At 42.4% G+C, this 23193-nt stretch overlaps 3 protein-coding genes across 6 annotated transcripts; 1 reads left to right on the forward strand and 2 right to left on the reverse strand.

Moving 5' to 3' along the window:
- The first annotated feature begins 404 nt into the window (after window positions 1–404).
- gipr (gastric inhibitory polypeptide receptor) lies at window positions 405–7812 on the forward strand. Of its 3 annotated transcripts, none has more exons than XM_030442403.1 (15): window positions 405–477; window positions 1319–1439; window positions 1616–1712; window positions 2438–2545; window positions 2634–2755; window positions 2850–2956; window positions 3562–3715; window positions 4464–4623; window positions 4820–4880; window positions 4958–5027; window positions 5487–5575; window positions 6366–6504; window positions 6636–6677; window positions 6827–6919; window positions 7261–7812. In XM_030442403.1, exons 2-15 carry the CDS (start codon window positions 1389–1391, stop codon window positions 7357–7359), a joined length of 1392 nt encoding a protein of 463 aa, XP_030298263.1. In that variant the 5' UTR covers window positions 405–477; window positions 1319–1388; the 3' UTR covers window positions 7360–7812. The 3 variants fall into 3 exon arrangements, with proteins under 3 accessions (XP_030298263.1, XP_030298278.1, XP_030298272.1); XM_030442412.1 differs by having other exon boundaries at window positions 417–477; window positions 794–1439; XM_030442418.1 differs by lacking the exon at window positions 6636–6677.
- Window positions 7813–9816: 2004 nt separating this feature from the next.
- Window positions 9817–13710, reverse strand: LOC115572060 (THAP domain-containing protein 5-like). 2 transcript variants are annotated; one of them, XM_030401853.1, is made up of 6 exons: window positions 13507–13709; window positions 11954–12137; window positions 11441–11743; window positions 10935–11332; window positions 10515–10701; window positions 9817–10346 (listed from the first exon to the last, which is right to left on the reverse strand). In XM_030401853.1, the coding sequence occupies exons 1-6, from the start codon at window positions 13578–13580 to the stop codon at window positions 10227–10229; spliced, it is 1266 nt and encodes a 421-aa protein (XP_030257713.1). In that variant the 5' UTR covers window positions 13581–13709; the 3' UTR covers window positions 9817–10226. The 2 variants fall into 2 exon arrangements, with proteins under 2 accessions (XP_030257713.1, XP_030257704.1); XM_030401844.1 differs by having other exon boundaries at window positions 10935–11743; window positions 13507–13710.
- A 559-nt stretch (window positions 13711–14269) lies between these two features.
- Window positions 14270–22940, reverse strand: ppp5c (protein phosphatase 5, catalytic subunit). The gene is made up of 13 exons (XM_030401830.1): window positions 22819–22940; window positions 20895–21136; window positions 20084–20231; window positions 19768–19889; window positions 19613–19678; window positions 19306–19404; window positions 18979–19084; window positions 18698–18840; window positions 18222–18309; window positions 17711–17751; window positions 17245–17423; window positions 17069–17150; window positions 14270–15584 (listed from the first exon to the last, which is right to left on the reverse strand). The coding sequence occupies exons 1-13, from the start codon at window positions 22913–22915 to the stop codon at window positions 15522–15524; spliced, it is 1476 nt and encodes a 491-aa protein (XP_030257690.1). The 5' UTR covers window positions 22916–22940; the 3' UTR covers window positions 14270–15521.
- Between the last annotated feature and the right edge of the window lie 253 nt (window positions 22941–23193).

A 23193-nucleotide genomic window follows, 5' to 3' on the forward strand; every position in this document is an offset into this window, starting at 1 on the left:
TTGTGATTACCTGAGACCTCGAGAGAATCGCTGTTCACACCAGGCATCTCTGATCTGTCCACAACAATTAATATCATTATTAGTAGCAGTTGCACGGTAGAATAATCAGGGAGATCAATCAATACCGTCAATCATATTAAGATGACTTCTTCTTCTTAAAAGCTTCAATAAGCAGTTTTGCAGTCTCATACTGTTTATATGTGGCGGACCCCGCCACCTTTCTAGCTTCGAACCGTGTTTTGGGGACCTTATTTTCAGAGGAGCTTAAGGGAAAATAAAAAATCATATTTCTGAGTTTGTATTATTATGTCAATAATGGAGGAGAGAGAGCCATAGACAAAGAGGGAGGGAGAAAGAGAGGGGGAGAGAGGGAGATGATGCCTTCAGGAACAGTTCTGACTGCAGACTTCATTCCTCTCCTGAGCTGTTCTGGGTTCGGCTGCAGACTTTGACAGAGACGAGATCACGTTTCCAGAGGTGAGGCCACATTTCTTCTTTGTTGTTACACTCTCATCGTGCAGCCGTTGCCTTCATTGTGTTATAATAAACATGTTTGCCTACTGCACAGCCAGTTTTAGTGTTTTGATAAGCCTCCTCCGGCACACTGTGATTGGTTATTGTCGCATGATAAATCAGCCTGTGGGCAGAATGTAAGCATGCTTACTGCAGAGTGGAAGTGACAGAAACAACACAACAAAATGTAAACAAGTAAACAAAAACCTCTATTGACAATTGACAATAAAAGATAAAGATATAACAACTGGATGCTCTTCTGAATATCTGATCATTGCAGTGACGTACACGTGATCACATAACGGAAAAGAAAAGGTTGTAAGTTGTTGTTCATCAGCTTCGGTTACATTATAGATATCTTACAGTACGTAAGTACAGCACAGACCTTGTTTAACATTAAGAGACTCATTCTAATAGCGAGGGTTTATTATAAGGACCTCTCTCTCTCTCTCCTCCATGTATCTTTAATGAGTTAACACTGGAGGCATATCTGCGTTCATTAAATTTAGAGACACTGAATCTTGATTATTACTTTCATTACCGTGTGCTTCTCTGAGTATAAAAGTATTTTTTAATTATGTAATAGCCGACATGATTATACAGTTCTCAGGCTTTGTATGATTAATAGATAAAACTGTGCAGATCTGGAAATCTGTGGATGAGAACTGTCTGGTTATAGAATGACTTCACACTGACAGTTGTGCTGTTGTGTTTCTAACATTGAGATAATAACCAAAACAAATTTAAAATTGTAGTTCCTGAATTCCTTCTTGTAGTTTGTCGAGTGTTCTTACTGTATTTCCAGGCAGTGTGTTGCAGAGCTGAGGTGGACTGAGAAGTGACTTCTGATGACCTCGTGGTAAAACCTCCGAGTGATGAAGGCCGCTGACATGTTCCTCATCATCTTCCTCGTCTGCAGGACTCCGGTATGTGTCTACAGACTTCCTACTGACATGCTAGTTTATTGGGTACAAGAGGGAAGCTCTGTTGCAATGGAGTTTGATGTCTTTCTCTGTTCTCTGCCATCACTCCACTCCATCTTTACATAGCAAATAGTTAAACAAATTTAATGTAATCAACCTTCGACTGAATGTTTGTGTAGTGTGTGTCAGGCAGGACTGTGAAGGACACGATGGAGAAATGGAAGCGCTACCGGACTGAATGTCTGCTCCAGATGAGCACAGAACGCAGACCCAAAGGTATCAAATACAAACGTTTTATTAATGAATGATAACAAAAATGTTCAGCCACCCAAACCCACTCTTTATAATAACATTAATGAAGGTGCTACTAACTTTCTCCACATTTTAACTACAGTTTCTCCAAATGAAACTGTAATTACACACATATTGTTTCTCCTCTCCTCTCCTCCTCTCCTCTCTCCTCTCCTCTCCTCTCCTCTCCTCTCCTCTCCTCTCCTCTCTCCTCTCCTCTCCTCTCTCCTCTCCTCTCCCTCTCCTCTCCCTCTCTCCTCTCCTCTCCTCTCCTCTCCTCTCCTCTCTCCTCTCCTCCTCTCCCTCTCTCCTCTCCTCTCCTCTCCTCTCCTCTCCTCTCTCTCTCCTCTCCTCTCCTCTCCTCTCCTCTCTCCTCTCTCTCTCCTCTCCTCTCTTCTCTCTCTCTCCTCCTCCTCTCCTCTCCTCTCCTCTCTTCTCTTCTCCTCTCCTCTGCTCTGTTGGGGGGGATGGGGAATTAATTTTGAATTTTTAAAAACTTTTTGTCTTGGCCTCAAATGATGAGGTGACAGTAATATGTTTTTCCTGAAAACTGTAAATAAAAGGATTTTGAAAACCTAAAACCTCTCCTCTCTCCTCTCCTCTCTCCTCTTTCTCCTCTCCTCTCCTCTCCTCTCCTCTCCTCTCCTCTCCTCTCCTCTCCTCTCTCCTCTTTCTCCTCTCTCCTCTCTCCTCTCTGCTCTCCTCCTCAGGAGTGTTTTGTGGTCGTATGTTCGACATGTACGCCTGCTGGTCAGATGGAAAACCAAACTCTACAGTTAAGGTGCCCTGTCCCTGGTACCTGCCCTGGTACAATCAAGGTAGGAACGCCATCTCACACACACACACACACACACACACACACACACACATAGTACTATATTATGTAATCAAGGTGTGTTTGTGCAGTGCGTAACGGCTTTGTGTTGCGGGAGTGTGGACCTGATGGTCAGTGGACCACCAGCAACTCCAGCAGCACCTGGAGGGACCATTCTCAGTGTAACTATGACAACAGCCAAAAGGAAGCTCAGGTACACACACACACACACACACACACACACACACACACAATGTAACTTTCCACTCCTGCCCATAGTGTTAACCCACTCAGTATCTTTCTCGCAGGAGCGGCAGATGATGATCTTATTCTACTTCAGAGTCATTTACACAGTCGGTTACTGCGTCAGTCTGGCGGGTCTGTCTCTGGCTCTGATTATTCTGCTGCTCTTCAGGTTGGTGCCTCTTCTCCACAACCTGTTTTTCTGTTAACTCACAGTGACGCACAACCGGTATGTTTCTGCAGAACATCTTATCATGCATGATTTAGTGGCATTTAGCTTTGTGGTTGCAGATTGCAGCCAATTAAATACTCCCCTGGTCTCACCCTTCACTATGGCGGATGCTAAAAAAACGCCCTCTCTAGAGCCAGTGTTTGGTTGGTTCATTCTGGGCTACTTCTGTAAAAACATGGCGGTGCAACATGGCAGACTCTGTGGAAGACGACCTGCTCCCTCTGTAGTAAAAAAAGTCTTATTCTTAGGTAACGAAAACAACGTCACATAAAAAACTTTAAGAGTTAATTCAGACCTCTGGTGCTGTTCGGTTCCTAAAAAACACAGCCAATAATTCATGCTTCTCTGAATTTTTGGCAGTGTCAAAGTAAAAGCACCCCAGATTAAAACTTGAATTTAGCTGATCTCTGGGCAGGTTTGGCCCCAACAAACACAGTGTATTTGCTTCTTAAAATGTAGAAACTCTCACTGTATCACATATTTAGCAGTCCGACTGAATCTAAAGCGCTGTTGAACGTCACTGTGCATGTGCGTCATCTCCACAGGAGGCTGCACTGCACCAGAAACTACATCCACGCCAACTTGTTTGCATCGTTCATTCTGCGAGCTGTTTCCATCCTGATCAGAGACGCTCATCTGAGCGGAGACATTCCTGAGGTCAAAGACAGCCGGGACATCTCAGATGTACTCAGTGATCAGGTTGGGACACAGAAAACGTGGCTGATTGTATTTTCAAAACCATAATAGCATCAAAATTAATCGTTTGACAGCCCTAGTATTGCTTTTTAAATGTCAAGTCTCAGTAGATTGAGTCCCACAGTCGACAAGTCCAATCTGTTATGAAACAAGTACAGCAAAAGTCAACGCTTTTTATATCAAGTATCTATAAAAGTCCTGAAAGTCTGAGCTACATAAGTTGACAGTAATGTTACACAACTTGCCAACACACAATGTGTGAACCTTGTGCACCTTTTACATGGAGGAATTAAACCTCACCTGGAGAAAAACATGAAGAACTACTAGTAGTAGGTAGTGGTGTGTTTCTGCCTCTTGTGGTCAAAATGAGTCTTACAACAATGAGTCCACATCATCAGCTGCTAAATGTTCTTGGTCATTAACACAGGAGACTGAGCAAACTTCCCTTTTGCCTCTGACGGATTCCGTAAATAATCGATGTCACAACTCTGGACTCGTAGTCAGACTTGCTGGACTTGACTGCAGTGGGACTTGACTCTCTACAGGCTAGACTTGAAATTTAAAAGGAATACTGATCATGTTTTTTCAAGGTTTGACCTGGAAAATCAGAGTAAATCCTGCAGTCTTGTACAGGGACTCGAGCCACAAGACTTTGGATGTTACACGGAAAAATTACTTACGTCTTCTAACGTCTCGAGGACTTTTTATCTCTTTCTTCACACACACACACACACACACACACACACATCAGGCAGTGACAGGCTGCCACGTGGCTCAGGCGCTGATGCAGTACTGTGTGGGAGCCAACTACTACTGGCTGCTGGTGGAAGGGTTGTACCTTCACAACCTGTTGGTGATGGCGGTCTTCTCTGACAGCCGCTGCTTCTACGGATACCTCATCATTGGCTGGGGTACACACACACACACACACACACACACACACACACAAATGGTCACACACAATACAGCTGAAATGCAAATGAAATTGAATGAAACAGGAAATGGTTTTGGTATTAATTATCCGTCACATTATTACAAATTAATCAGTTGAATCTGCAGTTGAGTTGTGAACTTTCTATGCTTACATCACGTTTTTGTTTTCGCCAGGCACTCCGGTGTTATTTGTGGTTCCTTGGATTATTGTACGTTACCTGTTTGAAAACACGAGGTAAGGTTTTGTGCGCACCTTTTCCACCGATTTTCATTTGATTTATAACCCTCCTTAATGTGTTTGTTTCCTTGTAGATGTTGGGAAATTAACGTGAACATGGTGCACTGGTGGATAATTCGCACTCCCATCCTGCTCGTTATTCTGGTAATGCACACGCAGGGACACTCACACACTCAGGCAGACTCACTCAGGGTAAGTGGCAGGATGTGTCAGAGCTTATTACTCTCTACAGTAAGTATGAGACGACAGCAGACGGCAGAGAGGAGAAACATCACAGCACTGTGAGCTTAAAGGTTTGTCTGTGAGTTGTGTTTCTGTGTGATGTTTCTCATCACTTCCTCTCTCTGCCGCCTCACAGTTCTTCTTCAGGAAGTGTTGCTTGCTTGCTGTCAAAGTGCAGAAAACATGCCTGTACATCCATAACATGCAACACTGTCTTATTCAGATTAATCAACCATGATCGGTTTCATGGCTGACTCGTGGAAGCTTCCTTCAACAAAGCATTAAATTATTGAAAAACTGATTTGAATGTGTGTTTTGAACTTGCATATAATCTTACCTGTAACACTGTGAGTGAGAAACTACGTGTTTTTGTCTCTTCAGGTGAACTTTATCATCTTTATACGCATCATTCACATCCTGGTGTCCAAACTGAAGGCCAATCAGATGAGATACATGGACTACAAAATCAGGTGAGACACGTGGACGTGGCTGTAGAGCATTTAGTGTATTTAGGGAAGCTCACCACTGCAATTATTAAAGGGACAGTGTGTAACGATTTAAGTAATTTATTAACTCAAATCAACGTCTCTGTTCATAAGTAAGTCCTCATTGGTGTACAATTACCTCTGCTAACAATCTGTCCTGAGTGAAGAATTATCCTATCTGAATATACAATAGCACGGGCAAGCTCTATGGAGGCCGCCATGTCTTTCCGGTTTTAAAAAAACTACGGACTGCCGGGAGGGACACAAAGCACTACGTGGTACTACGTAGCAAGGCTAACAGCGTTTTCGCTCAGAGCTAGCTTGACTGCGGAACTGAGAGGGAACCTCTAGTTTTATAGCCTTAATAACTAACTACATCTTTACCTCATTACTTGAATCAGTAGAAATACTCAACGCTGTTGGGAAAGAGTCCATATTTTGAAAATGAGTTCTTGTCCGTCAGGGCCACCGTAGCTCCTGGAAGGTCTCCAACGTCTTCAGAACGGGAGGGGTGAGCAAAGGAGAGTTGCAATGTAGAACCTCACAGCTAGATGGCGCTAAATACTTGATATATTACACACTGTCCCTTTAAGATATGTGGTGCATTTTTACATAAATATGCTAAATAAATGCTACAGTATTCATAACTGAGTGGATATCTAAAGGCTTTTGGAAACTGAGACAAGAGGAGAGGCCTCTTATAATGTCCTGGCATGACCTTGTTCAGCGTAAATTGGCAAAAAGAAACTTCTTCTGTTGTGTGCAATCTCTCCAGACTCGCCAAATCCACCCTGACCCTGATCCCTCTGCTGGGGATCCACGAAGTGGTCTTTGCAGTGCTGGCAGAGGAGCGCACGGAGGGCGTCCTCCGTTACATCATTCTCTTTTTCCAGCTCTTCTTCAGCTCTTTCCAGGTACAGTCAGGACGTTATATATCATTTGGATACAGATATCTGCACTCAGGAGAGTTTCTCTCGATAAAAGCAGCATTTCATGGTGTTTATATGTTTGGTTTGGCATTAAGAGTCATTTCCCCTCTTCACAGGGTTTACTTGTATCCGTCCTCTACTGTTTTATCAACAGGGAGGTACGTTGTGTACATGTGTGTGTAGTGTTGTCATTTCTAATAGTATGTCGTCACTTCCAACGTTTGTGTCATTTCTCATGTATCCCCCTGAGGATAAATGTACATGTCATTATAACCTGTGTTCACTCGTCTTTCTCTCTGTAACTCAGGTGCAGGCAGAGATAAAGAAGAAATGGCAGAAGTGGAAGCTGGGGACGACTGACCTGGATGACCTGAGGAACACTGGCAGCCCCACGCTAAAGGTGGAGTCTGCCGAATAAATACCTGCTGTATATTCACACAAAATGTCTAAATTATATTGTGTGCAGGCCGGTAAAACAGGCAGACTAGTAAATATGGAAACTATGCTCGTGTTACAAATGTGCATTTCAGAGGACGAGCAGCAGGAACATTTAACAAATTTTGAGGAGGTTGTTCGTCATCATTTGTGATACTGTTACAGAATATAGTCTATTTTCTCCTCACGAGCCACATATTTGATTTTGTTGGAGTGTTGTTCATGAAACTAATGAAGCTGAAAGGAAAAGGGACATTTACATGTTTTGGTTTTAACAGAAAACTGTAATGTTATGTAATTATGCAGGTTGGTAGTGTGCCACCGTACAGCCAGTGCCACCCGCCCAACGCCGATCAGCTGCCCCTCCGACCCGTCCCGCTCCTCTGCTCCCCCCTCTCACCCTGAGCTCCCCACTTCTTCACCCCTTCACCCACCAGGACCGGCTGGGATTCAAACATCTGAACCACTGAATGACTGAGAGGGTTGTCGATCTATCTTCCATTGTTATGATTTATGATTCAGAAAACTATTTCATTTAGATTTAAAGACACTTGTTTTGTGTACCAAGATAAAGCTGATACAAGTGGTTAAAGAACTAGATTTGTGGATTCTCATTATTCTTTAGTGCCAGAAATTGATGACATTATAGAGAAAGGTGTGTGGCCACAGTGCTTCAGCTAAAGGATCTTTATTTAGATATTTGCTGCCATCCTTTCAAAGAGTCCTCCAGCAAAACTTACTCTGGGGCCAGACTGCGGTCCTGGTTGTATTCAAGTAATGAGTCTATGAACGGAGAAACACTAAAACCCAACATATCTACGCTGTATGATGCCTAATGAAGAAACAGCTCCAGAAAATTTAAGACCAGACTAAATAGGGGAGACTGGGGTAAGTTGAGCCGCCCCTTGTTGCTGGGAAACAGTAAAAAAAACATTGATCATGTGACCAAATATTTAGGAGGAAGGCATCAATTCATGGAGTCTGTGAAGATAAGAACCACATGGGTAAAGTGGTTCGACATTTATTTCCAAAAAAACATTTTTCACTCTTGAAAGTGAATTTAGTAAGTTTCATGAGAATTGTGTTTGGACCAAAATAGATCATTTTAAATTTGTTTTATACATCAATTGTGGTATCTATGAGCTACAACATGAGGTCATAAACCTGGCATAAAAGTGCACCATTTTAACTGTGGGGACTAATAAAGTCAAAATGGTAGCTCTGGGGTAAGTTGAGCCACCCAACAGAGGTGGGAGATGGATGGATCGAGGGAGAGATGGGGATAGATGGAATAAGAGGAAGATGTAGGGAGGAGTTTAACGAAGACAGAGAAGAGAGGATAGATAGAGGAAAGAAGGAAGGAATGATGATGATGATGAGAGGATGAAAGTTTCAGTTCAGATTGTTCAAATGTGTTCCTAGTCCATAACTGACCTGACTGTCACCAAGGACACCAAGAAACTGTGATTCTGGACCAAGAATTCAGTTCTAGTGTTCCAAAAACACAGCTGTTCATATTCTCTCACGTTAGCGGCGCAACTTACCCCATCCAGGGGGTAAATTGTGCCACAAGATCACTTTTTTTGGACATGCTATATTATCGAAAAAGTTATGTTTACACTCATTCTGTTTGTTTGAACGTATGCACAACATCCTGAAATATATGCAGATATATAAATTAGTAACAAAACAATGAATGCCTTGATGTAGTGATCCTAAATATGAAAAATGGCTCATATTACCCCAGTCTCCCCTATAGGGTATATATAAAGTGTCGACTCCCAAGTGATGGAGGTGATAATGTTGTTTGAGGAACGATCAACGTGTCTCGAACCTGCTCTCTGAAGTGCGCTTCATTTTCTGGAGGCATTTCTTCATTAGAAGTCATTCGATGTAGATATCTCCAGCTGGCACCACCGTCTGGCACCAAAGCAAGACTCGGCGACATAATGATCCTTCTTCTGTTGTTCCTTGGTGACTCTAACAGTCTGTCAAAAGGGGAAAACTTTAATGAATGTATGTCTTCTTCTACCTCTGGGATTGTTTCGTGTTTCCAGATGGGAATGTGCCAAACATGCGAAATTGAACAATTTTGCCGGGACGTGGATCAAATCACTGTATTAGTCTCCTTCTGAGGAAAGCCAAATCTCTATTCAATCATCTGAAACAGCCTCAAATCTACTGTTGGATATTATCAACCGCCCTAAAAAGTATTAAGTCGTCACTCCACTCCCCACAGCACACTTTTACATGTTCATTTCCTGTTGTGTAGTTCATCTTTCAGCATTAAAACTCGTGTTTTATGTCACAAATCATCATGAATACTTGGAATGCAACCTGGAATTCAGGTGAAACAGCCTCCACCGCCATCTAGTGGAGACGGACAGCGAGCACACTGGGAAAAGTACCTACGGATTTGTTCAGTATCGCCTCGTTTCAGATAAACTCTGCAGGATTTTCCTAAAAAGTACAATGTATAGACTCGTATGATCTATACTGCGCACATCCTTTCCTCTGCCTCCAAAGACATTTGATTGCTGAGCCTCTTTCATACACAGACTCAACAATCAGCCACCTTTCAGCTTTTAAATGGAGTGTTTACAAACTGCAGTCGACGAAGTATTCCTCTAATGAGTTTCCTGAATAAAACTGTACGACTGAAATGGCGTTGTTTCATATTTCAATCATCAATAAGGAAGAAAACTGGAGAAAATCATGTTGTGCCGACATCCTGACAGCACTCAACACTTTATAATTTAATATTACTTATTATAACTTCCACAAACCAACCCGGTTACAGGGTATGCATACTGTTTAGACTCATTTTCTTTGTTGCAGAAGAGAAGAAAATAGAAGAAAATGAAAGGTTTAGTACTCGTTTAATAGCTGCTGCGCGCAGTAACGAAAGAAATGAAGAATACGCCGAAATGGAAGTTATTTTTTAATTAGATATGAACATTATCACCAACAAAAATACTTTAAAAAGTCAAACAAAAGTGATAGAAGGAAGGAAAAAATAGGTAACGAGTGAAAACCATAAAAAAAAAAAAAAAAAAACACATTCAACACTGTCCCTTATCAATCATCCATATTAGTGCAAAGTTCACCACAGACCTATCCAAACATTACTACATGTTAATACATAGATGCCATTTTGTTAAAAGAAAAAAAAATAAGGTAGCATTTAGTTGCCAGATGAATTAGTCACATCTCTTTTGGCACAGTGGGTCGCAGAGAGAGGTGCAGGCGGGACGTCCGCAGTCAGTCCGGCCTCACAGCTTCTCGTCTACGTTGTTCAGTGGCGTGTACAGGTACGCAGCATCGTCCTCTTCATAGATGATGGCCACGGTCTCGCCGGCGTCCGACACTGCTGCGCTGGTCTGTATGTAAGCCTGAGGAAGAGGAGAACACGCAAATAGAAATTTACTGTTTCATATTTTCACTGTATTTTCACCCGGATGTGTTCAGTGCCTTCCCCTCGTCATCTCTGACTGAGCCGATTGTTTCACAGGAAATAAATAATATGGTATTACTTCGTGTAAATACTTAAAGCTCTTCACCCTCTCAAGCAGCTGCAGCCGCTCTTCATTCAGCATGTTGCTTTGTCTCAGCTGGCTGACTGTGTTCTCCAGTCCCAGGAGTTTCTCCAGGTGCCGACGGTGTCGCTGCTGCAGCACTTTGACCTTCTTCTGCAGCTCCGACACGATCGCCTCCAGCTGCTCCTTACTCAGACTGTTCCTGTGGTAGCTGTTCATTGAAAAAAGGATTGCAAAAGCATGAAATGATCCATTTTAAATATTTATAGATCTTTACTGAAATTCACTAGTTAATCTGTTGATTGTTTTCGTCCTAAAATGTTTATTCTGTTAATCATCGTAGCACCTTTTTGGTCTTGCTGGAAAAAAAAGAAACATTTGTGATAATTCTTTATAAATATTTCCGTGAGTGAAAGTACAGAACGTGTCCTTGAAATGGCTCACCAGTGCTCCTCCAGCTGGTGATCCATCTGTTCTACACCGTCGTCCTCTGACTGGCCATCGTCTCCCTCTCCCTCGTCCGTGTCCAGCCTTTCCACGGTGAGCACCAGGGACGTGGGGGAAGGCGGCACATGTTTGGACACTATGGGCAGAGTGGATGTGATGGGTTTGGAGCTCAGAGCTGACGACAGCACGGTGTCCGGAGAGACGGTGATGTGTTTGGCGGTTTCGCTGGGGAAAACGCTCGGTATCGTCTCGAAGTACGCGATGACTTGAGTCTCTTGGCCCTCGTGGACGTCCGAGAGCTCCTCGGCGGTACAAGTCAAATCTTCGACGCAGAGGGAGGCCACAGCCTCGTCCGCACAGCCGAGCGTGGATTCGTTCAGGACCAGCCCGTGGCCCTGAGTTAAAATGATTCCATTCAGCAGCTCGTCTTGCCCTTCACCAGCAGGGCACTCAGACATCACCACCACCTCTGTGTTCTCTCCACTCTGGCTTAGATCACTTACCGTCTGGAATAAAGTCAAAGGGAAATTGGCCACCGTTTCGAATGCGTCCACCGATGCCAGCAGGTTCATGTCAGTTTGAAGAGAGTGGTCAGATTCTCCAACATCAATGGACTCCGCCAGGCTGGGATCCCCCTGCTGCGCCGGGTCCACAGTGATCTCATACAGGTGCACCGTGTGCAGCATACTCTCCATCTCTGCAGCATCAACAGCCTCCGTCCTGTCATCCGACGCTGTTTCGCTTTCATTACCGTCAGCTCGAAGGCGTTTTGGAGTTTTCTCACAGTGATCAGTAGCTTTCCGTTTCTAGAAAGAAGCAGGAGTGTGTGTTTGTCAAACGCCAACATGATACTGATTACAGAGCAGGTGTAGTGTTGCAAACAAAACTGTCCTACTAACTTCAGAAACCTCATCAGAATTGGCCGCAGCAGATTTCTGTGTCTATCGATCTATCTTCTTAATTCAGTAGCGCTGAAATTTCAGAATAAGACCGCGGAAGGTCTCTTGTTGTTTTACCTCGGCCTCCAGGAAGACTGTGGGCACAGCGTCATTCTCCAGGTAACGGATACCCCATCGCACCTTGAAGCACGAAGGTGAAAAATGTTCGTGGCAGATGTACTGGTGCCGAGAGGGAGTCCAGTTCTCCCGTCCAATGTTCCTCAGCCACAGATGCAGCCGGGCCGTGTCCTGCAGAGGGAACCTGCAATACGATGAAGACCGGTGACGTGAGACACTGACCGCAGAAATATCAAAGAACAGAAATGCAAAGATGTGACAGTTAAAGTCAGTATCTGTGAGCATCATATCGTCCTGCCTCAGCTGGAAATCAGAGCATCAGAACTGGTGCTGGTATCAGAACAGGTGCTGACATCAGAACAGGTGCTGGTATCAGGTGACTGAGTGACTCTGTGGGCTCATCACATTTTGGCTTGTGCCGTCACGCTCCGTTTAGTGCGAGGCAACAACACAGAGGGATGTCTTTAATATTTTTATGTGAGGTGGACAGAATATTGGAAACACCTTTACAAATGATACCGTCAGACACATCATAGCCGTAATCGTTCAGTTACAAACACTGATTTCACACTCTTTAAACCATTTAGTGACCCTGAACGGGAGTGTTTTCATGCAAGAGACCAGTCCCATGAGGATAAAAAGGTTTCATCATACAATACTCACTTAAACCCACTTTGATTGATCAATGCCAGGAATGCTCCTGACAGCTTAACACAGCCCCCGATTGTAACTTCTACTCTCCTCTAATCAGGTTTTTCCTGCACCACCCGAATCCCAACTACATCTAACATCTGTAATTAACAAAACAAGTTAAAAAAAACCACTTGAACCAAAGTGCATTATTTTTAAGGTAAATCAACAACCAAACTAATATCAGAAATGGATAGTTAGCTACACAGAATACTATGTTTTAGCTATGAGACAGATGAGAACAAACTGGTAAAAACCTTCTCTACCTCCATAAAAATACTGGAAATCAAATTATAGGAATGTAAAGTTTCACTTTTAGGATTGGAAATCAAGAGTCCAAACACTGTATATCTGAATAACACCATCATAGTAGCTCGTGCTACTGTTGTCATTTATTTATTTATTTATTTGACTTTATCTCCTATAAAGCATGCGACTATTCTAAGAATGCTAGAAGTTTGGACATCATAGGTACTTAAAAGTCTGTGTTCATGTAGGCTCTTAGATAAAAGTATGTTGAAGGTGTGTTTGCCTGTCAGTTAACCTCCAAACTAGCTGAGTCACAAATCCTGATTCACAAATCCTGATTCACTCAGGACTCGGACTGTCACAAAGTGCAGAGCGAGAACACACAAACTTTAGCAGGTGGTCGAAAAAAACACGTCGAAAAATCTGATATTTTTTTATGACAACGCTGATTTATTTCATGCCAACAAACCTGCTGTAAGAATGGACGTTGTTGAAGTGTGACTCATCAAACAGGAAGACGTTGGATAAAGTTAGATGACGCTTCTTACCTGAAGCACCTGAGCTCTGGAGTAAGCTAGCAGCTCAAAGACTTTTTTAAAAACAAACCATCTTACTTGTAGAAGCTTCTCCTGTCGCTGCCGCTCCCGGAGTCATTCCTGCAGTTCGGAACCGAACAATATTTCGGCATCTCGGTTCGATGTCGCTGCTGCCGACGGCTTCGTGTCCAACTGGGTTCACAACAAGGTGAAACTCGTGCTGTGTTGTCAACGCGTGGCGCATAGTTGACGCCCGACGATCAGCTGTTGAGGCTGGTGACGTCAAATACATGCGACTGCCACACAAACCCGGAAGCAGCGTGGGGCGGCTTCTGTCATTCGTGAACCGGATCGATTATGAAGCCGACAGCAAATTATTTATGATCGAATAATAAACAAGTGTTTTTTATTCATCAACATGTTGACATCAGGTGGTGGAAACTGCAAACCCCAAACAAATGTAGACAATCTAACTGCAGTGACGGAATGTAACTAAGTATAAATACTATTTTTCAAGTACTGTACCCGAGTACAGTATAAATACCTTAACTTGTAGTTAATATTTCAATTTTTGCTGCTTTAAAAAGGTTAATATTGTATTTTTACATGACATTTACATCTGTTACTTTGCAGATTACGTGCCACATCAGAGCCAGAGTAGCACTTTATAAATTAATTTAAATTTATGGCCAATCAGATAAAGAAAACCTAATGATTCTGATCATCATAAAACTGCAGAACACCTGATTAGATAATCTGGTAGAACCATAGTATAAAATATAGACATAAGGTGCATTTATAGCCAGACAATTACTTTTTACTCAAGTGTCTCACTATTACATAAGCTGTAAGACTTTTACTGAAGTATTATTTACATGAGTAACTCTCACATTAACCAAAATAATATGATACACACAATATCTTTACTCTTACTCTAATATGGCTTTTGGTTACTTTTTCCAACACTGCTGAATTGACAAAGAGCTTGTTTCTAAAATCACCGGACTGTATTTTTTTTTATTCAATAATTTTCTCCAAACATTACACGGAATCTTTAAATGATACAGTATATATACATACACATCAGTGTATTTCTTTATCTAAAAAGTTGAGGGCCACTGGACAATGCAGCTGTGCGTTTCAAGACAGGATTGCATTTTGGACGTTTGTGTACTGAAGAAATCCACATATGGGGATAATAAGTCACCAGCAATCGAACATGTATTGGAGACGAGAGTGCCATCAGAGTTTGCCTTTACACCAAAGCTAGTCTGGAGAGGAGACTGTGCAGGAGCTGCCAGGTGAGTGGCACAATGACGGTCAGGGGATGAAAACATGGAGAGCAGCAGTATCTTCCTCAACAGGAAGCAGTGCAAAATAAATGTTACCAGCTACATGACTGAACTGACTAAATACACCACTAATGGCAAACAGCACCTTTAAGAGTGTACCCAGGGACAATCGATCTATTTCGGGGGGCTGGGATAATACATGTAATCATATTTTGTATTCCTGTGAAATAAAAAATAAACTGACATACTGCAGGTTGGTTTGAGAAACACTGATAAACATGCTGCTCTTAACCCAGTTTACAATGCTCTAAGCTGTGTACAGAGGCCAACAGTGCTAGGTTTCAGAATCAGAGGATGCTCCTTGTAAAAACTGAACAATCATTTTCATTACAGATCTTTGGTACATACCAGCTATTTGATCCATCTGCCGAGTTTATCAGATATTTAAAAACCAAACAGCTCCAAGGAGACTCGTCTGAAATTCTCAGGGTTGGTTTCTTTACCCAGTGATGGAACACGTGAGCGGGTAAACGGACAATGGAATGGGGGGGATTTTCCAGTTTTAACTGATAACATGAAAGAGCAGACCCAGTTCTGAACTGGGCTGGTGTAAGTGATCTCTTCCCATCGCAATTACACCACGTGCTTTCGGCATACAACTAGTGGAAGTTCGTTGGGGAGAGGGATCCCTTAGGCTAAGCATGAACAAGAGCATGTCCGAGCACTGGAGGGAGTGTGGTGGCTGGGATGGTTCAGGTCGGATGGGAGGTCGTCAGTGTCACAGACAGGTTAGCATGGCCTCTACATCATCCCCAACTGCATTAGCGTGTTGGCATACGCCATGGGTTTGACGTTTGGATGAGGCTGTAAAAGAGAATCAGAGGCAGACAAAAATTAGATCAAGATGCAGCAAGCTTTCTGAGCTTTCTACCTGGGCTTCCAAACATTATGTTACCATTTTACCTTATATTAAACCAGAGCATGTGAGCAGAGCTGAGCGGCGAGAATTTCCGCTCCCCGCTTACGTGGGTGTTCGCTCCTTCGCTCCTTCGCTCAAAATTATACCAGACCGCTCCGCTCAAAGACCGCTCTCCGCTCACCTGAAATTTCATTCGCTCCATGCTCGCTCAAATTTAAAAGAAAGAGCAATTCCTGACGTTGCACCTGTATGACCTGTCTGCTTGCTTTTCCAAATATTTTACAAACGAATGACCTCCGATGTAGGCTAACCCTTGAAAGCACACATGAGTCTGTGTTGACTTGTGCATGCCCTAGACTCGTGGAGAGCGGTATCGGAGCGGAACTGGAGCGAAACGGAACCATCGCTCTGGCCTTTGGATTAAAACCCGCTCTGCGCTCCTAATATATTTCGCACGCTCCGCTCCCCGCTCCGCTCACATGCCCTGTAGTAAACCACTTAAATATCATTTTGATGCAACTTCACCAATGAGAAGTGCATGACACTTTGGAGCACTATGTCCCACACCATCAGTGTCAGTGAAATTGATCATATCTTATTGAGAAACATTTTTTTTTTTCCTCCGATGTCCTCTGGCTGTTGTGCCTCAACTCTCTGATGTGCAGAGTGTCATCATAGACAAACAGCTTTACTTGAAGTAACTGCTGACTGCTGCTAAATGTAGCTGACGTTATCTGTGCTGCTGGGCGAGTCTGCTCATGGCAGGAACTGAGAGTTCACAGCACCAGAATGTTGTCATTTACACTTGAAGCACAGGAGTTTTGAACCAATGGGAGGAGGTTTTAGCCAGCGGGCATTCTGGCTGGTTTCTAAGTTATATTAGCTGGCTTGCAATGACTTCTGTTGTTGCACTTCTGTTTGGCTGCATTAGCCAAAGTAGTGTTTAGTGTTAAGCAGTAGACTGTCTAATGACTGTCTAGTCTTTAGAAAGTCGACTGTAATGTAATCAAACAATGCTCCTTTCCAGCTGTCAATATTTACATCAGCAGGTTTTAGATTAACCTTTAATCCAAAACTGCTGCTGCACCAAATTGAAAAAAATGTTTCAGCAGTGTTTTTTGTAGTTTCTGTCATAATTCTACTTGGTTTTGTTCACATTTTACTTAACTGAAGTGGCTCTGTAATATAATTGCAACAGAACTTTTCACTTTCAAATTAATTTTACTACCAAATAAGCAGCTGGGCTGAACAGGACCGGTTTGCATGAGGTCCCAGTAGAAGTCACTGCAGCATTATGAATAGAGCTAACCTCATGTACATCATGTGGGCGATGAAGCCTCCTGGTGGATAATTACAGAAAACCGATGGGCATGATGACACAAGGTGACAATTACAATAAATATAACAATTGAGAGAACAGGATACTTACCACAGCAGTGAACTGGTGAAATTCTGGCTTGAGGTCTGATCCCCTGAGGTGGATATAAGCTCCTTTGTTTCCCATCTGATCACTGAGGGAAGGCAGGATACAACACACATTTATTAAAATGAACAGGACCAGATGATTTTATACTCTTAATTAAGTTAGTCAGCATGATGACCTACCAGTAGTTGGGTGCTGAGAACACGGTGATGCACTTCCCTGAATGAGTGACCTCATAACCCTCAGCTTTGACCTCATGACTGCGCACAATGAAGTCCAGCTTGTTCTGTTCCAGGAAGCGCTCTGTCACATCTGGCCCGAACTGACAGCTCACTCCTCGCTTGCTGATGGACCGGCCATTCTACAAGACACACAGAGAGAGAGAGGGGGAGAGAGAGAGGGGAGAGAGGAGAGAGAGAGAGAGAGAGAGAGAGAGAGAGAGAGAGGAGAGAGAGAGAGAGAGGGGGAGAGAGAGAGAGAGAGAGAGAGAGAGAGAGAGAGAGAGAGAGAGAGGAGAGAGAGAGAGAGAGAGAGAGAGAGTGGACAATTAATTATTAATCTGAAGCAGAAGTAGCCTGAATGTTGCTCTAACAAACTACTGCACACTCTGACATTATTGACTTAATGACATTCTGTGCGGGAACTGACCTGAGGCTGTGGATCTGACCAGAGGAGGTCACACATGGGACCTGTGAAAGAGCAGAGGACGGTGTTGAAATTGACACATTTTCCTTTAGATTGATGTTTTTTTTATGGTGCATTCACATCAGACAGTTAAAATGGAAACTGGCGGATTTGTCCATTTAGTTTGGTTCATTTGGACTGGTGTGAAAGCCGTCATTTGTATCCTGTTGCTGACAAAAATACTGGTTGAAAAAGTCTTGGTTTGGTTCCAAGTGGACTCTGGTTCAATTCATTCATTGTGTGAAAGCAAACAAATCAACCCAACCAAGGATTTTGTGATCAGAGATGTGCAATTTTGGCACAATTTCAAAAGCTGAACTACTATTAATAATTCTTCTGATCTGTTGGTGCTTAAAATAAAATGCAACTACAACATATTTTCCTGTCCGTCCAAACCATATCAGCGAAACTACGGGTGCAAAAAAACTTTGAGAGCCCGATTTAGACTCATGCTGCATTTGGAATATGAGCCTACCTGAGTCTGGAGGCTGTCTGTTCCTTTCAATCTTCCTGAGGTCGTCCAGTGTCACACCATCTTCACTGAACAGTCCACCATGCATGACCTGAGATGGGGAATATTATTAGAACTGTGTGCACAGTACAACATATCAAACCATTGCGATATTAAGGGTTGCAAAAATCATTTATACTAGGAAGATTGGGGTAAATTATGGCTGTTAGTCCATTATTATCCAGCATTGTCTGATAAAAGCATCTTTTAACACACAGACTGTAAAGGAAGACAGCTTGTAGGTGTCTACTATTTTAATCTGTTTCCTCCACTGGTATTTTCCACCACCAAACCCCTTTTTAATGTTCTACTCTACCACAAAATCCTCTCTGAAAAATTAAACGAGCACAACTGTCTGTTGAATTTAGTAATCAAACAGAGACTGCACACGTCAGCAAGAACAAAACTAGTTGGGTGGCCCTGTGAGCACCTCCGCTTACCAGAACTTTGTTGTTCATACACTGTGCAAGAGGCAGCCACTGGAAGACCTCGCTGAAGAGCTGGAACATCTGGGCTGTGTACTTGGCTTTGACCTCCCCTTCAAACCCATACATCTGGTTCATGTTGTCTGTCTCGTGGTTACCTGTAGGTAAAAATCTTGGTTAAATGCCACAATATGAAAACCGCTAATAAATAAATTTGTAAAGTGTGAGGCGCTAATCTGACGGGTCTGAGCAGATATTACACATTCATCGTGCACAGGCAGTGTGACCGCTCTCACCCCTAAGCAAGTGGAAGTTTTCGGGGTAGAGTAGCTTGAAGCCGAAGAGGGTGAGAATGACCTCAAGAGAGAAAGAGCCGCGATCCACAAAGTCTCCGTTGAACAGCTGAAATCCGTGGTTAAGAATTACGACACGCAAGTTTTGGATTGGAGGCCGTCGGTGGTTTGGACACAGACAAAAATTCTTAGACATATATAAAGTGAGATATGCACTGAAAATAATGTGGATTCTTCACACGGCCCTTGGCAGGTAGACACATCAGTTAATTATAAACCTGGGCACAAATTATCTAGCCGACACGTGGCTGCTGCAAAAAGAAAGGATACGTAAGGGTTGGTCTCTGAGGGTAAGCCGTTCAGCTTGAAGATGTTGAGGAGATCATAGTACTGCCCATGGGTGTCACCACAAATAGTTATTTTTTCTGTCTGTGGAGAAGAAGAAAAAAAAAAGGGGGTCACAAAAACGATGACAGACAGCCATGAAGAATAACATCTTAGACCCGCATGGTTTATTTACTCTCATGCGGTGACTAACCGCTCTAGTGTTATTATGGGCCGATCACAGAGCTGGTAACTGAAGAATGTAATCATACTGTTGAACTCGCTGTATATAAAGTAAACACAAAGTCCTCACCTCTTTTAATGTGATTTCAACAAGACTTGGTAGTTTTGATAGAACATCTTTAACTTGCACCAAAATCTGAAAGGAGTACAAAAAAAAACATTGAATGACACAAACAGATATTTTTTCCTTCAGTGAGTGTTTTTAGTATTAATAAACATCTTTACCTGATAAGCGCACTTTCTGTGCAGCTTCTTCTGGTCTTTGAACCAATCCATCATCTCCTTCATGAACGTCAATGTGATCGTCCCATCTTCAAGTTTGGGGCCTACGTAGTCATCCTCAATCGCTGCAATTGGACATAATCTTAATTTCAGATTAAAACTCGACAAGTACAGTAAAGAATCCAATGATTTAGACAATATGAACACTGGTGGATTTTGTTTTCATTAGTTCCTGTTTTTCTGTTTCCTGTCCAATCATGACAAATGTGATTATAGATGTATTTGTTCATATATTCATCCAATAACACGGAGAACTTACTCATGTTTTCAATGTCCAGAGAGTCAACAACGGATTTCTTTATCTCATCGCTGGCGATGGCTCGCTCAAAAGCCTTCTGTTTCACAATCTTGTTACATTCCTGATACTTCATCTTTGCATCCTTGTCATTCGGTCGAACCCTCACTACCTATTATCAGAGAGGGAAATGACAGGAATTAAACACACTGGTTAATCATCAGCTGGCATTGGGGCCTACAGGGAAATTAAACCGGATGAAAACGGTAATTAAAGTGTATCAAGGTTTTAAATTCTTAAATATGCAAACAGTTTAAAATGGATAATACATATTTTGATCATTGTGGCGCTGGAAATGAACAGCATTTAAAACATTCACACTCTTTTGCCCGATACATATCAGGGACCTATAAATACATATACATTGAGCTCTAACCTCTCATCAGTTCATGAGGATTAGCTCTCATGTTCTGTTGTCATGGTGCTTCGTCTAGTTTGGAGGTCTTTGTTACCGCAGCCTTGGTATATTTATATTCCTAATTATGAGAACACCATGAACAATAGACACCAAATTAGCTGTGGTATGAGCGCCTGCACACAGAATCTAATTGGCATCATGACTGGATTAAAGGATGATCCCTATTCCAAGCTGTCAAAGCAAAATGAGGAGCCTAACTCATGCCGACCACAGATGGAATTGTAGTGCTCTTTGTTTTGAGAAGAATCAGGGAAAACGTGTAGATCTACTGTGCACATTATTCATTTGTTCTAGGTTTAGACTACATGACAGTTCATGTGTGCAGCTGCTGAAAGTCAAAGATGCAGCATTTATTACCGTCTCGTAGTCCTTAAGTGCAGCCTTGAACTTGCCCAGTGCCATGTTGGAGGTGGCACGGCGGTAATATCCCTTAATGTAGTTCTTGTCTATCTCCAGGGCCTTCGTCGCGTCAGCCAGGGCATAGCCATAGCACTCAGTGCGTAGGTATGCCAGGCTGCGGTTGCTGTAGTAGATGGCATTGGATGGATTGAGGTCCACTGCCTCTGAGTAGTACTTGATTGCATTTTCATAGTCTTTGTCTGAAAAACAAATGTCACATCTTCACTGGCAAGCAGGGTTTCTGGCTCCTTAAAAGATCCTATAAAAAGGTCACAAACAATGCAGCCAGTACAAGTATATTTTATTTCCAACTGGGGTGATAGTAGAGCTGATAGTAAGGCCAAAATACAAGGTGTGCTGAAACAATCGTGATGACATATTGGCTCGTGTCACTGCATCAATCTCAGTAATATGTCAGTGTTTGGAATTAATTTCCAAGTGCTTGTTTCCTCCCACTTTGGTATAATTCAGCATTCTTGTCGACAGGATTTTTATAACAATAACTTGATAGAATTTTGTTTCTAATGATCTGTTACGACTAAACCTAATGGTGTGCTTCCCTTTTAGAGTAGTCAAAAAAAAATCTGAATCAGGTTTTGCAGTTTAAGCAATATTCATCAATAAGCAAGGAAAACCATGCCAACTGCTTTGATAATCAATTAATAATTTCAGTCATTTTTCAAGCAAAAATGTCAAACATTATCTTGTTCCAGCTGTGAGATGTGAGGATTTGCTGCTGTTATTTGTCATTTAAGAATCGGGAACTAATTTATTAGTTCTACTGGCATTGTTTGACATTTTCTAGACTAAATCATTAATCAGTTAATTCTGAAAATAATTGTCAGATGCGAGCCTGCTAGTCTGACATGACATCTTTCTGCCAGTAAGTGATGAGTTTTAGGCTATATTGGGATAGGAGGGGACGTTCACACAGCAGCTACCTGGTAATTATGGGTAAATATTTAACCTCGTCCTTTATTTTCAGACATAAAAAAGGCAACATGCCCATCCTTCAACAGACAGCATTCACATTACATCTGCTATGACTCATGAGGGCATCAGGCCTACAGCAATCAAACTTCAACAGGAAGTATGCTCAGAAGGAACACAAGTAAAATCCTCTAATACTTTGCATTAGGAGCACATTTTGAAATGTATTTGAATGAACAATCAAATACAAACACAGTGGAACATAAACTTTCATTATTGATGCTTCCTTTGGATTAAAACGGAGGCGCAGCAACATGACTGTTAGTATTTATATCCTAACCCTTAGTAAGAAATAGATATATCTCATCTAAAATGTAGGAATAATTGCTCAAAAGCAATATATACTGAACATTAAAACACCTGTTTCCACTGTGAGTTGTGTTAAAACGAGGCTCCGCCGGGCTGCTGGCACACACGCGCCCGCCGGTTAGCAGAATATTCTAGGAGTTGTGTCTGATGCTAACCTACAGCTAGCTAGCTACACACTAATCTGACAGCAGTCAATACAAACAAGATGGGTGATCACAGCACAGGGCGGTGCGGTTAAAACCCTAATATGTGACCAAATCTGAGAAAAGTTAGCGGTGCACTTTACATGACACGCGTGACAGCGTGGGTTAACATGCTGCTGCCCGCTGGTGTTAAAACTAGCTCCTAGCTAGCGTTAGCTAAAATCCGGCTAACCTGTTTCAATTCAGCGCCGCGTAATCCAATGAATGGGGGTTTACAGTTAGCATGCTGTCTGAGCCGTTAGCTTAGCTTAACGTTAGCGGCCGGTTCCAGCCGGAGCGTGTTGCAACGTAATTATGCTGCTGCTGTAATTAGTGGTCACATCTGTGTGTGTTGTAAGCTGCTGGTAAAAGCCACCGACCTGACAGGTGTGTCAACTTACCTTTGAAGTACTTATTCGCCTTCTCCTTCAGCAGCTCTGCATCATTACCTCCCTCCGCCATCTTCGTCTCTCTGCCGTTTACCGATCCGTTCGCCATTGTCGCAAAGGTCGCAAAGTGTCTCTTCCCCCCCACCCTTTTTTTTTTTTTTACAGTTATAATAAATAATAATACTTTAATTTTTCAGAGTGGACTGTCAAGTTTAACTAAAAAAATGTATGGAGAAAAAAAAGTTTAAATTACTTGTGAGTTAATTATTTGAGAGGTAAAGTGTTAAAATGCCTTAGAAGACAGCTTCTACATGAAAAATACAATATACAACAATGTAGTACAAAGATGTCTTACATACAAAAAACAAAAAAAGGGTTTCCCTCAAT

Source organism: Sparus aurata, chromosome 2, assembly GCF_900880675.1.
Source record: "Sparus aurata chromosome 2, fSpaAur1.1, whole genome shotgun sequence".
In the NCBI taxonomy this organism is placed as follows: Eukaryota; Metazoa; Chordata; class Actinopteri; order Spariformes; family Sparidae; genus Sparus; species Sparus aurata.

Excerpts from the sequence above, each read along its gene's own strand:
- ppp5c (XM_030401830.1), bottom strand. The coding sequence starts at position 22,915 with ATGGCGAACGGATCGGTAAACGGCAGAGAGACGAAGATGGCGGAGGGA. Across the intron at positions 18,310-18,697 it reads GTATGAACAACAAAGTTCTG|GTCATGCATGGTGGACTGTT; the intron begins GTAAGCGGAGGT and ends TCCCCATCTCAG. Across the intron at positions 17,151-17,244 it reads TTCTCAGCACCCAACTACTG|TGATCAGATGGGAAACAAAG; the intron begins GTAGGTCATCAT and ends GCCTTCCCTCAG.
- gipr (XM_030442403.1), top strand. The coding sequence starts at position 1,389 with ATGAAGGCCGCTGACATGTTCCTCATCATCTTCCTCGTCTGCAGGACT. Across the intron at positions 3,716-4,463 it reads CAGATGTACTCAGTGATCAG|GCAGTGACAGGCTGCCACGT; the intron begins GTTGGGACACAG and ends CACACACATCAG. Across the intron at positions 6,920-7,260 it reads CTGGCAGCCCCACGCTAAAG|GTTGGTAGTGTGCCACCGTA; the intron begins GTGGAGTCTGCC and ends GTAATTATGCAG.
- LOC115572060 (XM_030401844.1), bottom strand. The coding sequence starts at position 13,580 with ATGCCGAAATATTGTTCGGTTCCGAACTGCAGGAATGACTCCGGGAGC. Across the intron at positions 12,138-13,506 it reads GACAGGAGAAGCTTCTACAA|GTTCCCTCTGCAGGACACGG; the intron begins GTAAGATGGTTT and ends ATCGTATTGCAG. Across the intron at positions 10,347-10,514 it reads GGCTGCAGCTGCTTGAGAGG|GCTTACATACAGACCAGCGC; the intron begins GTGAAGAGCTTT and ends CCTCTTCCTCAG.